Genomic DNA, 12,658 nt, shown 5'->3' on the forward strand with positions numbered 1-12,658 from the left:
TGCATGTGACCTAAAAAGAATGCTTTGATTCAGTGAATATATTTACAATGTATATACTTTATCTGTGTTGACACAGGCGTCCGGGATAGAACAACACCTGATTTGTACTTTCTAGTCGTAAGCTACAATGTCTGATTTAAAATTCGCCTGGATTATGTAGATTATTTCATTCTATTTTAGCATTCACCTAACAAGCCCTAACTGCAGAACGGTCTCAGTTTAAATTTCATATGGTTGAAATTCATTTTCTCATCTTCAAAAACCAATATTAATGTTAACAAGTTAAAACAAACGAAACTTATGACAAGGCGACATCGTTATCGAATGTTTGTTTTATATAGCAGTTTCATCCTTTATGCGTGTGTGCTTGTTTGTGAGCGTCTGTATGTTAGGGGAAATCTTGACATTTTTTTATATAAATAAATGCACAATTTTGAGACGACGAGAAATGATAGAAATTTTGATTATTATCTTCTTTATGGGCACGGGAACTTGCAAAGAAAAACTCTTGATTTTTAAACTTATGATATAACCGCTCGGTTGTTGTTCAAACATTAATACAGAAATGTTTAGGATTTTAGAGAGACTGAGCCCAAAGTAAAGGAATATATTGTACTTACATGCAGAGTACAAGGCAACCTAAGGCATTCGAATGACATTTTCCGAAACCTAGACGAAATAACACCATCTAGTTCCCCAATTCTTTAGCAGATACTTGCCATACTGCCAAGAACGGAATATATTGTATGTAGTGTTTCACATGAAGATCTAGAAACTTCGTAGAGAATCAGTCAAGCCGTATGTCAACAAATGAACAATTTACAAAGAGAGAGAGAGAGAGAGAGAGAGAGAGAGAGCAGTATTCACGAAGCCAGATGTTTCAGCAAATCAAAGATTTACTTAACGTTCAAAGGTACTATTATCATAAAAAGAAAAATTACTTAGAAGTGATCTTACCTCCAAAAACTTCAACTTCGCAGAGAGCTAAGAAGCGATTGTTCCCCTGTAGGTCAATCTTAACAAAGCGTGCATTTGCTTCTGGCTTTAGAACAGAACTTATAACTAGTGGAGTGTCTTCACTTTTGTCCTGGTAGTACTCTTGAAAAGTGATATTATCTTGACTGAGTGAAATTCGGAAGTTACGTAGTCTTTTCTTCACTGCAATAATAAATTCATACAACAAAGATAAAACATAATCTGTATAAATTGTAAGAATGGTTCTCTTTAAAAGTTTGTCTTTATTAGTGATTTGAAATGTCAAAATACATTATCTCAGTAAGTGCAAAACAAGTATTGCGAAATATGTACTTTTGCACAAAATACTGCCTAATGAGTTATATATTTTTTGCGATATCATCCTTTGCAGCTGCAACTATGACAAACTCAAAAAGTTCGGTTTGTCAGAAATAGGTTCATTGATGCTGTCCATGGTTTCCAATTAGTGAAACGAGTTAAACATCTTTAAATATGCAAATAGTCATCTATGTGATAGCATATTTGAGTTATGATAACACTAATAGTCCTTTGTTTGGTATTTTACAAGGTTTTGAAATTGAAAGATCCATTTACAGTCGGACGTAATTGTTTATTTTATTGGCATCACTTCTTCTCATTATAATATGAATTGGTATTACATTTTCACCAATCTTTACTATAAACACTTGCCTAGTCCTCCTGCGTATTGTTTCGGTAATCCTTATTTGTTTTAGACATCTTATTGTCGATGTTATTCGATGTTCCTTTTTATTTAAATGGAGCAAGTTATCAGTTTAGACATAACAAACAATTATAAGAGATCCTTAATTTGAAGACGTTGGATTGTGTTTTTGCCTCAGAAGATGACAAATGAAGATTTAAAATAATATTGTCATCATTTGTCATCTTCTGAGGCAAAAACACAATCCATTGCTACACCGTGATCGTATAACCATACTGGTCATAATAAATATTCAACAGTTGTATCCTAAATGTTAGAAATGATTACACTATGCACTGCTCTATTTCAAATCCTGAAAATTGCTTTTAATGCAACTAAAATAATACCTACACAAATCATTAACAGAATCATCCTTTCTGTTGAATATACGAAACCACATTATTCTAATGGGTGCTTGTAGATCCAAGATCCACCAAGGGTCTCTTGTTTCTAGTGTATGTGCGCATGTGGTCCATGATGGCGGCGTTGATTTACCATCCACAGCCTGACTGGGATTCCATACATCAAATTGAGATGATTGATACGCGGGCTTGCCGTAAGCCATGTTCCTTCCTTTTACAGTAATAACAAAAATACATCATCATCATCATCATGAAAAATACCAATAATAATAATAATAATAATAATAATAATAATGATAAATAAATAAATAAATAAATGAATAATGTTCTGAACGTAGAATAAATATCTTGCTTTTTATATACACTAACTGAATCCGTAGAAGATCCTTACGGCATCGATTTCCGTAATAAATAGTGCTGAAACAGGATGGGACGGAGTATTAACCAGAAAACTAAGTGCACACTGTTCATCGAGGATATAAGGTCAGTGAGTCATGTCTGAAATGTGAGATTTGTTATAATCAGAAAACTACAAAAAGTTCAGTAATTTGATTTATAAAATAAACAAAACTATTATGCCAGAGTGTTTTATTTTCACGCGTTAAAACTGTAAACAATGCAGTAGAGTATATTTAGTAATAACTAAACATTTACTACATTTTATAAATAATATTTTATAAATCTGGAAGCATCAGCATGGACATAGATATTGCTACCACATGTAATATTGGATATTAGGACAGAGCATGAATATTGCTTATTGTTATAGCATACGGCCCCTTTACTACAATTCTCCTAATCAGGAGAATATATACTGTTTACTTATTGCATAAAGTAATTAAGTAACATTTGACAGTGAAGGCCTTTACGTATATTTTGAAACACAAATATTGCTTACCTGTCGGAAATTTTATTTCACAAACTTCTAATTTGGCATCTCGACCCTCCGAGGTGATGTTTACATATCGTCCGTAAAGAGGGCAGTCACACTTTATCACAAAGGTCTGTTTTCCACTGAGGTCGCTTACAGAGCTACATACACTCCTAGTGTCATTACCAACAACACTGATACGGAAAGGTCGTACAGTAGCTGAAACGGAAGACCATGTACTGACAGAAAGGGAACTTTAAGATTGACAGGCATATGAATCAAGCTTAAATTACATCTCTTGTACAATTTATGTTTAAATGTCTGGCCTATTATTATTATTATTATTATTGGATATTACCGTTACTAGAAATATTACCGGATGTAAAGTAAGAACATTGTGATACTATCCGGCTATAAGTCAGTTAGTCTGTTGCCAAATCTCATCAGTATCTGGATGGAAATTTATGAGCTTTGTAATATATTACCCTGACAGTCGTCATGCGCAAAAGGATATTTTTCTTGACTTTCTCCTTTACAGTCAGTGGCAGAGGGTTAAAGGTCATAGGTACAAATTAAAATTACAGGGACATTTTTTAAAACGTTTACTCTAGTAACGTATTTTGGTTTATGATCCCGGTTCATGGTCGACTTTGATGCATACTTAGATAAAAAACGATCTGTCATAATAAATCCAGGAAGTAATTCTAATTTATATATTTTATTGTGATGATGATTACGATGACCATCATATTTATTAACCATTGCCTCTCATCAATCATACTTACGTCATTGTTTTAAAATTGAGACTTAATACTAGTGCTAAAATGGAATCAGGCAATCAAATTTACGATACCTGAATCTGAAAAGACTACATGAACTTCTGTGATCTTTACTTCCCATCCGAAATCAATTGTCACATACGCAGAATCAATGCTTTGTTGGTTCAAAGATGGACAAGTACCTCCCATTCCATCTATAATTTTCTGTGTATTAAACAAGTGGTTACTAGAGGCTGTTGCACCATAAGCAATGTTAGCTGAAAAAAGAACATAGATTACGTGTGGATAGTAGAAGAAACGATATCTGGTCTCAATCATTTACTTTCTTAACAAAGATTTGGTATCGGCAGCCCATGTTCAGACTTAGTGAATGTAAGAAGCCAAGTGTAAATGTCTACAGTCGGATTTGCCGAGTTACCGAGTTGATCGTGAGATAAATAAGCCCATGTTCAAGTATTATTATACAGTAACCACTTTCTTTCTAAGAAGCTTGAAGACTTTATCCTGCTTAACCATTTGAGGAAGGTAGGGGTCGATACAAGGTCAATTAAGTTAGCTACGAACGTATACTTCCATTTAGTTTCGACGAATGTTTCGATAGCATGAGCGTTCTGATCTACCACCCAAACATGCGTATGCCGTTTGCTTTAAGAATTCAACTTTCTACGTTTGCACTCACCATATCTCCCCCACCCACCCTTTAGATAAAAATAAATTCTTTCTCGAGTGCATTATTTTTATTATCTTTCACGAAAGACGGGTACACTGTTCTGATATTATAACAAAACTTTACCTTGCATATGTGTGCTAAAGATAGTCACATTATGTCGGGAATACCATTTCATTTACATCGTACATGCTTTGTAAAGCATATTCCTATTATAGAGTATCATTCCTCACGAGCCCGAGAAAGACAGTCCGATATGAAAGCACTTCTGTTTTAGGAGATACAATTAGCACAAAATCCTCCGCATATACAAAACAAACAAAAAAAAAAAAAAAAAACAAACAAACAAACCGAAAAACAATCTAATAAAGTGATTATATTAACATGACTATGACTGATGTAATGTGCCCACATACATTGCAACTCAGTCCACGTTTCTGAATGCCACGGAAACTGAACAGAAAGGGCCACTGGGAAAATATAGGAGACGCGGTGGCTCAGTAGGTAATGTTCTGTACTCGTGGCAAGACTGTGCAGGTTCGAATTCTGCTCAGAACAGGCTGTAATGGGTGCGGTGATGTGAATCTGGTCGTGTTACTCTTATTGTCTCGTCGCTATATATCCTTTCATATTTTTATATGATATTGAATGCCAGTTATCAGTTAAGTGATTATGGTCTTTTTATGCATGCAAACAGCCAACATGTGTACACGTACCATATTGACAGCCCGATCCCATCCAGCCAGCATCACATTCAACGTTTTGTGGACATTCTCCCGACTCCCTGTTGCACTGGTATGCTCCGCAGTGACATACGTATTCACACAATGGTCCAAAGCGGAGTAGATCGTGCGGTCCCTTGGTACATATTTGAGCTGAATATATATATATATATATATATATATATATATATATATATATATATATATATATATATATATATATATATATATATATATATATCAAATCACGTAATTTTCAGCCCTCGATATACAGTGCTATGACAGTTTCAGACCCCCATCTATGTTAGTCTACACTTTAAGTTTTCATACCGATTAAGCAAACACACACTGATTCAAACTTTGAAGACATGTGATGACTGGGGTCGTCATGGGTTAAAACCAACATGATATACGAAATGTAGTTCCTCTCTTGTAGCGCTACACTGTGTGCAATGAAAAGATGGAGCTATAAAAGATCATACGCTTTTTAGGAGCAAAAAATGGCGAACTTCTACAATTTTAGTTTCTAAGAAGGTGAGGCCACTCTACTTGGTGAGATAGTTGATGAAATATTGTAATAATAATAATAATAATAGTAATAGTAATAACAATAATCCTCTCGGTTTAAGGGTATGTTGTGAGACTTTAGTAATTTTACCTCAGCGGTAGCATTTTACATATTCAAATCTTTAATATAAACTGCAAAACTCGATTATCGAATTCATGCTTACTCTTTATCCTTGCTACATGCACATTTTCCACGACCACTCAGATGCTGAGAGTGTGTGACAGGAGTGCGTTTCACACGAACTTCAGGGGTCCAGTATGTGCGAATACATTAGGATATTGCTCACGATTACAATAAAAGTTGATTGATAAATTAGCAGCCAATCAAGAAGATCGTAATTTTTTGTTTTATAGTGTCCTATCGAAAAAGTATTAATTCCGTCGGAGCAGTATCTTTTATTATCAAAATTACACAACCCGGATTTTATAAACGTATCTGTTTCTATTTTGTGATGACTTGATATTATTGCGATCATTTAAACATGGCCAGCATACCCGTCTAATGCAGCTTTGTAATCGTCGAATACCAATACTTTATCAACCACATTTTGTTTTATTCTTTTGGCACGTTTTGTACTTTTTTTTTATCAGCTAGTTTGAGAAAGTACATTTTACTATGCAAAGCAAGAAATTCTGCTATTGAAATAAAGATAGTTTCATCCATAAACTTACCTATCTTTTTCTAATTATCGTTGCAAGGAAATAAGCTAGTTTTACGATAATATTATTGAACAGATCCTTGTGTTTGTAGCTATCGCTGTAATTATTATCGCATTGTATACATCAACGAGTCCGTATCGGTAAACGATAAGTAGGCATCACATCATACGTTTTTGACAAAATCGTCATGAAAACAGTACCTCAACAACTTTGATAAATCAAGTACTGCAGCACCTACATAAACAGGTCTATTCAGTTTTAGGTTTGTTTTTCGTTTGTGAACAGCTACTAAATTTTCGGCAAATATTTTCACAGATGCTACAACTTTATTGCGTCGTTCAACGTTATTGATGATCTCAACATTGACACGCTTTCTGCTATGTTCCATAGTGTTTCCAAATACGCTGTTATTCATCAACTTGAAGAAGTTTTTCTCAAAATCACTTGTTGCAGCTGCTCTTCTTGCGGTATTATAATCAATTAATCAATGTTACCTTGCATCCAGACAGCTTGATGAAATTTTAAGATGCGATGTACCTTTCGTAATATCAAACTCTGATCAATCACCTGTATGAGATTTTTATAATGTATTACGTATCTCTGTTTGTCAAGTAAATTTGGGACAAGCTTATTAACAACAGATTTACCTTGCGTATTATTTTGCTCTTCTGATAACAAACTACAATCTATCAGCATTAATTCTGGACAGAACGGAGAGTCGTTGTGTAGATCGTGTAACAGGGTTTTTGGCCCAAAAACCGCCTTTACTATTACTGCTGGATTCAGTGTACATATTTGACATGTTTATTTTCATTACATGATTTTGTTTTATTGATTTAAAATGGCGGTTGGTGTTTCTTTGATGAGAAAGAATAACTAGTTTTAATAAAATCCACTTGTGCCCCTTTCACAGAGGGATCATGATTATTTTACACAGGATAAAATGGAAATCAAGTCCTTAAAGTATGAAGAATGGTTATAGATAGGCATTCTACGTTTTGGTTGCAAGAGAAATCATTTTGAAAAATACGTTGAGATTATGTCCAAACTGAAATTATTGGGAAAATATTCTTAAAACTTGAAAGTTGAAAAAGCTACGTTAGGGATACTACTGATCCTTATATGAAAGCATACTAAAACAACATGTGTACAATATAAGCTAAGAACATATCACAGGACGATAATGATGATGATGAGATTAACGATAATGTCATAACTGTACCAATCTCATTCTCCTCCTCCTCCTCCTCCTCCTAATAATAATAATAATAATAATGATAATTCTTATTATTATTATTATTATTATTATTATTAAGTAATTCATGTGATTTTCCAACAGATGGTATTCAAAATCTTGATTGATAAATACTACGTCTGAAAGAGGCCATTATACAAGTGACCATTGTGACATTGCTTGTACTTAAAACAATCCTCTGCTCCCACACATCGATGTCATCGACCTCGGGCATTTGACTCGAGATCTCTAGGCGATCGAATAATTATTATACATTTCAAATTTAAAATATTTATTATAAAGACATAAATTTATGAACGCGTGTCCAGGGTCCTAACAATATTACCCGCAGTAATTTTTTAACGTCGTGGCGTCACATGACCCGGCGCCTCATTACTATTCGGACGAGTCCAGTGATCGCATTAATAACGCCATATGCACGATTTACGGTGGATTCCTGTGCAAGTAGACATGGGCGGCGTTTTAAAAACATATTTAGGTTATATATGAATAACTTGTAATAAAACATACAGAGAAATAGTTTAAAATGACTGTCTTCATAAATGCAGCCACAATACGCACATTGTTTCCGCCTATTCTTTGTCGATTACTGAATCAAACTGCGTTTACTTTCTTAAGTCAGGGTAAATAAAGAAATTTACGAAAAAATAAACAGCGAAATTATAAGTAAAATATCGTTGTAGATTTTCCTAAAACTGCTTATATTAAACTCTCATCTTGCGCTAGTGCGTGATTACAAAAGATAGGCAAACAGATGAAAGTGTGTGTGTGTGTGTGTGTCTGTGTTTGTGTGTGTGTGTTATATGGATTTGTAAAGTAGCTTTAACAATATTTTAGTCATATAGCTCAATGTGGCAGTTTTTGGCAGTTTATTGTGATGTCTAGCACTAGGACACGCAGCATACATGCCCCATCCAATAACATTATCCTGAACCAGGCCGACCAGTCCTAACACTAACCTCTTAATACTGAGCACCAAGCGAGGCAGCTTCTGGTACCATTTTTATAAGTCTTTAGTATGACTCGGCCCGGCTTCGAACCCGCAACCTCTCGCATCCGTGACTGACGCTCTTACCACTGAAGCCACAGGAGCGGTTACAGATGAATGAAAGAGAATATTAAATCCTTTGCTTAGTTGTTAATGTGCGAAGCTAATTGGATGACATGTTTGGAGTACTTCGCCTCCAATAGCTGCCTGTATAACCTGTGGAGTGTTGTTTACCATCACTCATGGTTAGGTCGACATGCAGTAGAGCTATCACTAATAAGTGTCGAGAAAATTACTTTAAAGAAAATGGGATGACGTGTACATGCATTTCAGTAAAGGTGATATCATATACATGGAAAAATAAATGTTTGATTACAAACAATAGTAATTTGTGTATTTAGTCTGTGGCAAATGAGAAAATGTATAGTGTCAACATTATGTTACCAAACTCTTATCAACACACATTGTAATCTTGACATTTGAATAGTTGTGCCTTTTTGTTGAATGTATTTGTTTTGGTCTAGTCCAGTAACCAATTAATTTGCATAGTATTTTGAATTACTTCACAATGCAAACGACTTATCCCAAAGTTGCTCTATCTACAACTGGACAACCGCTCTTGTGTGGATTATTTCGTAACAGCAGAGAGTCTGAATGCTATGACTATAGTAGCTTTCATTCAACTGTCGCGTAAGATGCATTTAAAGTCAAGTATTTACCTTAAGTGAAGTGTTTAAATCTTTGTTGGAAAAATCTTGATTTAATAGAAAATAATATGGTCATTAATAAGAAGGCGTGGTAAGATCTCATTTGCGGATTTGTCAGTTGATTGTGAGAATAATCCTACTTTGGCGAGTGGATAAGAAAAAAAAATATGTATGTGTTATTAAACAGATGAAAATCAGTTATATGATTAAATTATATAATACGAGGACAAACAATTTTAGCCGCATGCTCTCATAAATGGGGTAAATAAAGTATATATGTTTATGGTTGATAATTTCAAAAAGTTTAGTTTGATAGGAGAAAGGAACAGACGTTCACGACTTAGAGTAATTTAAAAGAAGGTTAATTCAGGTGTGACATATTATATTTAAAGTATATACTTACCTTGCAAGAGATACACAGAGAAATTAGAAGCAACCGTGAGAAATAATCGTATACGCATCGTTCCGTCACTCATGCGATATACATCTATCCGTCATAAGTGATTAAGTAGTTTGTTTCCTAAACTATAACATGTTACAACAGACCAACATTAATATCCTGGTTCACCGGATCTCTCCGGATCTCATATCTAACACGACTAGGAGGAGCTAGTATGATGACCGTAATGTGTTGTGACTAAAGATCTAATCGTAGAACAAATTCTTATTAAATGTTTCTGCCTTGCTGATTTATTATATGCATGCTCTTAGCCCTAGGAAGTGTATGCACTGATAGTTTTCTACTGTCAATGATTTCTTTTTTTTTGGTTGAATGCCTCAAACCTTTTTCTATTCTTTTCCCTAGCCACATACATATATCGATATAAATAAGTATGTATACTACCTAAACTTCAATGCATATTTGATATAATACGACTTCGCACACACACACACACACACACACACACACACACACACGCATACACACACAGATATATATATATATATATATATATATATATATATATATATATATATATATATATATATATATATATATATATATATTGATTTGGGATAGTCACATATCATGTATAGCACGGATTAAGTGAAAAGTTATAAATTATTAATTTAAACAACTGTCATTTAAGTTTTCAGGAATAATCTGTTTTGAGGACAGCGTATTTATATGAGATAAAAAAGGCAATTTGATATTGCATTTTGCGCAGAATAGATCACGGCATTGACATAGTATTGAGCTATTGCATTATAATTATCTTGATGGGTGAAGACTAAGCAAGATGCAAGGTGCGTTACATTGTTCATATGGATTGGGCCGTTCGTACAATGCGTGTAGCAAACATCTCGATGCATTTGAGAGAGAGAGAGAGAGAGAGAGAGAGAGAGAGAGAGAGAGATAACTATTGAAGTTGAAAGATAGTATGCAATATTTGATTTTTTCAAAAAGTACGTTAAGGCCTTCAGCTAGTGCGTGAGAACGCATTTCCCGTAAAGCAAGAATGCGATTCAAATTACGAACAAATTTAAGTTCCTCATGATAGAGATGTGGGCAGTTCAATTGTTTAGAAGAAGGTATTTCGTTCAATTTTGTTGGATGTAATGGTTGCAGCTATTTGTAAATGTTAAATGAAGTATAGCCTATCATGCTTAGTTGCGATGAATATGTCATGTATACATGTATATACATCGATATGTTTTTCTACATTGAATCCTACGGTGTGAATAGGCTAAGTATAGGTAAAGAGTTTACATTTATGTGTACAATTAGTTTCATACAAATTTTGCTGTATTTGTGAAAAATAGTTATGTATGTTGTCTTGTGCATGACATTTTAACAGTAAATTAGTTTGTATCCGTGTACAGTATAACCATTTACAAAAAATGGGTTGCCTTAGAAAGCAGAATAGAAATTAAGCAGCTTAAATTGACTTGTGGTCTACATAAAGGGGAAATATTAGACCAAATTCTTAGATTTTGTACATTATGCATTGAACCTATTACAAATATACCAAGAAAGTGGTTCGGTTTTTAAACTCCAAATTCATCATTTAATAAAGTATAGAAAACTAAATTACCAGTTGTATGTGTGTGTGTGATTTGGATTTTTAACATAGCTTCAGTACTTTTTCAGTCATATCGCTATGATGTCTGCAGTGTAGAAGTTTATAGTGATGTCCAGCATGGGGGCATCATGCTACAGACATGTAGTATTATGTCCCACCCAGTCACATTATCCTGAAACCAGGCCGACCAGTCCTAGCACTAACCTCTTGATGCTGAGCGCCAAGCGAGGCAGCTGCTAGTACCATTTTTATATGTCTTTGGTATGGATCGGTCGGGCCATGAACCCGCGACCTTCCGCGTCCGAGGCGGGCGCTCTAACCACTAGGTCATTAGAATTGTTAGATAGATAGATAGATAGATAGATAGATAGATAGATAGACACGTGAGAACAGAATATGAAAATATTCCCCACTGTTCATTTTGGGAATCATCATAATGTTTGGGACCAAAATTGTGTCATTAATATACTACACCCATATTACATAAAGAATTGTGCTGTTGCCTTCATCATAAAATGCTGCTCGTGGCGAATACAGAGCTCCGTAGCCTTTCTTCAGGATCAAACTGTCAAAATTGTTCAGGACTGATTAGAATCCATTTTATTTTCAGACAGTATGTGCAGAAAAGCAGCTCGTTTTCAGTTGCTACACGTTGTTGGAACTAATAGATTCTTTATAAGTGTCATAGACATTTTATTGTCACTGCATACAGTTTCAGTCTTGCTGTGCATTGCATCAAAGTATGTGGCCAAAAAGGTATAGAATGCATTTATTTTAAGAAATTCACTGACACTCTCATTGCTTAATGTTTCAGGATACTTAATTGAAATCAACTGGAAATCACTTTCACCATACATTTTAGCTATTTCTTCACAAATAGCGTATCATCCCCCACCCACCAGTACTGACTTGTACATTACCGATAGCATTAACTTAGATAAATTAGATTCTAATGTAAGACTTCTAATTAAAATGTAAGTGAAGTTTACAGAAATTCAGATAATATATACTATAATATATAGTTGGTACGAAATCAGCCTAAATTGATCTCTGCGTGCTTACGTGATAAAATTTCTATGCAATGTAAAAACCGCACTAAAATTAACACACATTCTGCGTAACAATCTACTTTAGAATTAAGTAGTAGTTATTCAAATGATCATTGACAAGTTTTGTAAAATTACCCACTTCAGACAGTTTTTGTAAACCTGTACTATAGAAATTAGTTTTGTGTAGTGGCTAGCCGATGTTTGTATCAGGATGAAGACGACGTCAAGTTAATTCATCAATACGGCGTAGTAATGACGTTAATACTCTACAGTACTTACCTTGCCCAAAATACGTTGAAAAGTTACTGACA

At 34.4% G+C, this 12,658-nt stretch overlaps 1 protein-coding gene across 1 annotated transcript in view; it reads right to left on the reverse strand.

The window, feature by feature from the left end:
• Window positions 1-9,762, reverse strand: part of LOC149798451 (uncharacterized) — a 29,854-nt gene extending 20,092 nt beyond the window's left edge. Inside the window, exons 1-6 of the mRNA XM_089960607.1 lie at window positions 9,678-9,762; window positions 5,092-5,250; window positions 3,783-3,965; window positions 2,957-3,148; window positions 2,048-2,269; window positions 958-1,158 (exon numbers count right to left, since the gene is read on the reverse strand). Coding sequence (XP_089816733.1) covers window positions 958-1,158; window positions 2,048-2,269; window positions 2,957-3,148; window positions 3,783-3,965; window positions 5,092-5,250; window positions 9,678-9,750 — 1,030 coding nt within the window. The 5' untranslated portion in view covers window positions 9,751-9,762. The remainder of the gene's footprint in view (window positions 1-957; window positions 1,159-2,047; window positions 2,270-2,956; window positions 3,149-3,782; window positions 3,966-5,091; window positions 5,251-9,677) is intronic.
• Window positions 9,763-12,658: the final 2,896 nt, after the last annotated feature.

The sequence above is a fragment of the Sinohyriopsis cumingii genome, chromosome 6 (genome assembly GCF_028554795.1).
Source record: "Sinohyriopsis cumingii isolate HCF-2022 chromosome 6, ASM2855479v2, whole genome shotgun sequence".
In the NCBI taxonomy this organism is placed as follows: domain Eukaryota; kingdom Metazoa; phylum Mollusca; class Bivalvia; order Unionida; family Unionidae; genus Sinohyriopsis; species Sinohyriopsis cumingii.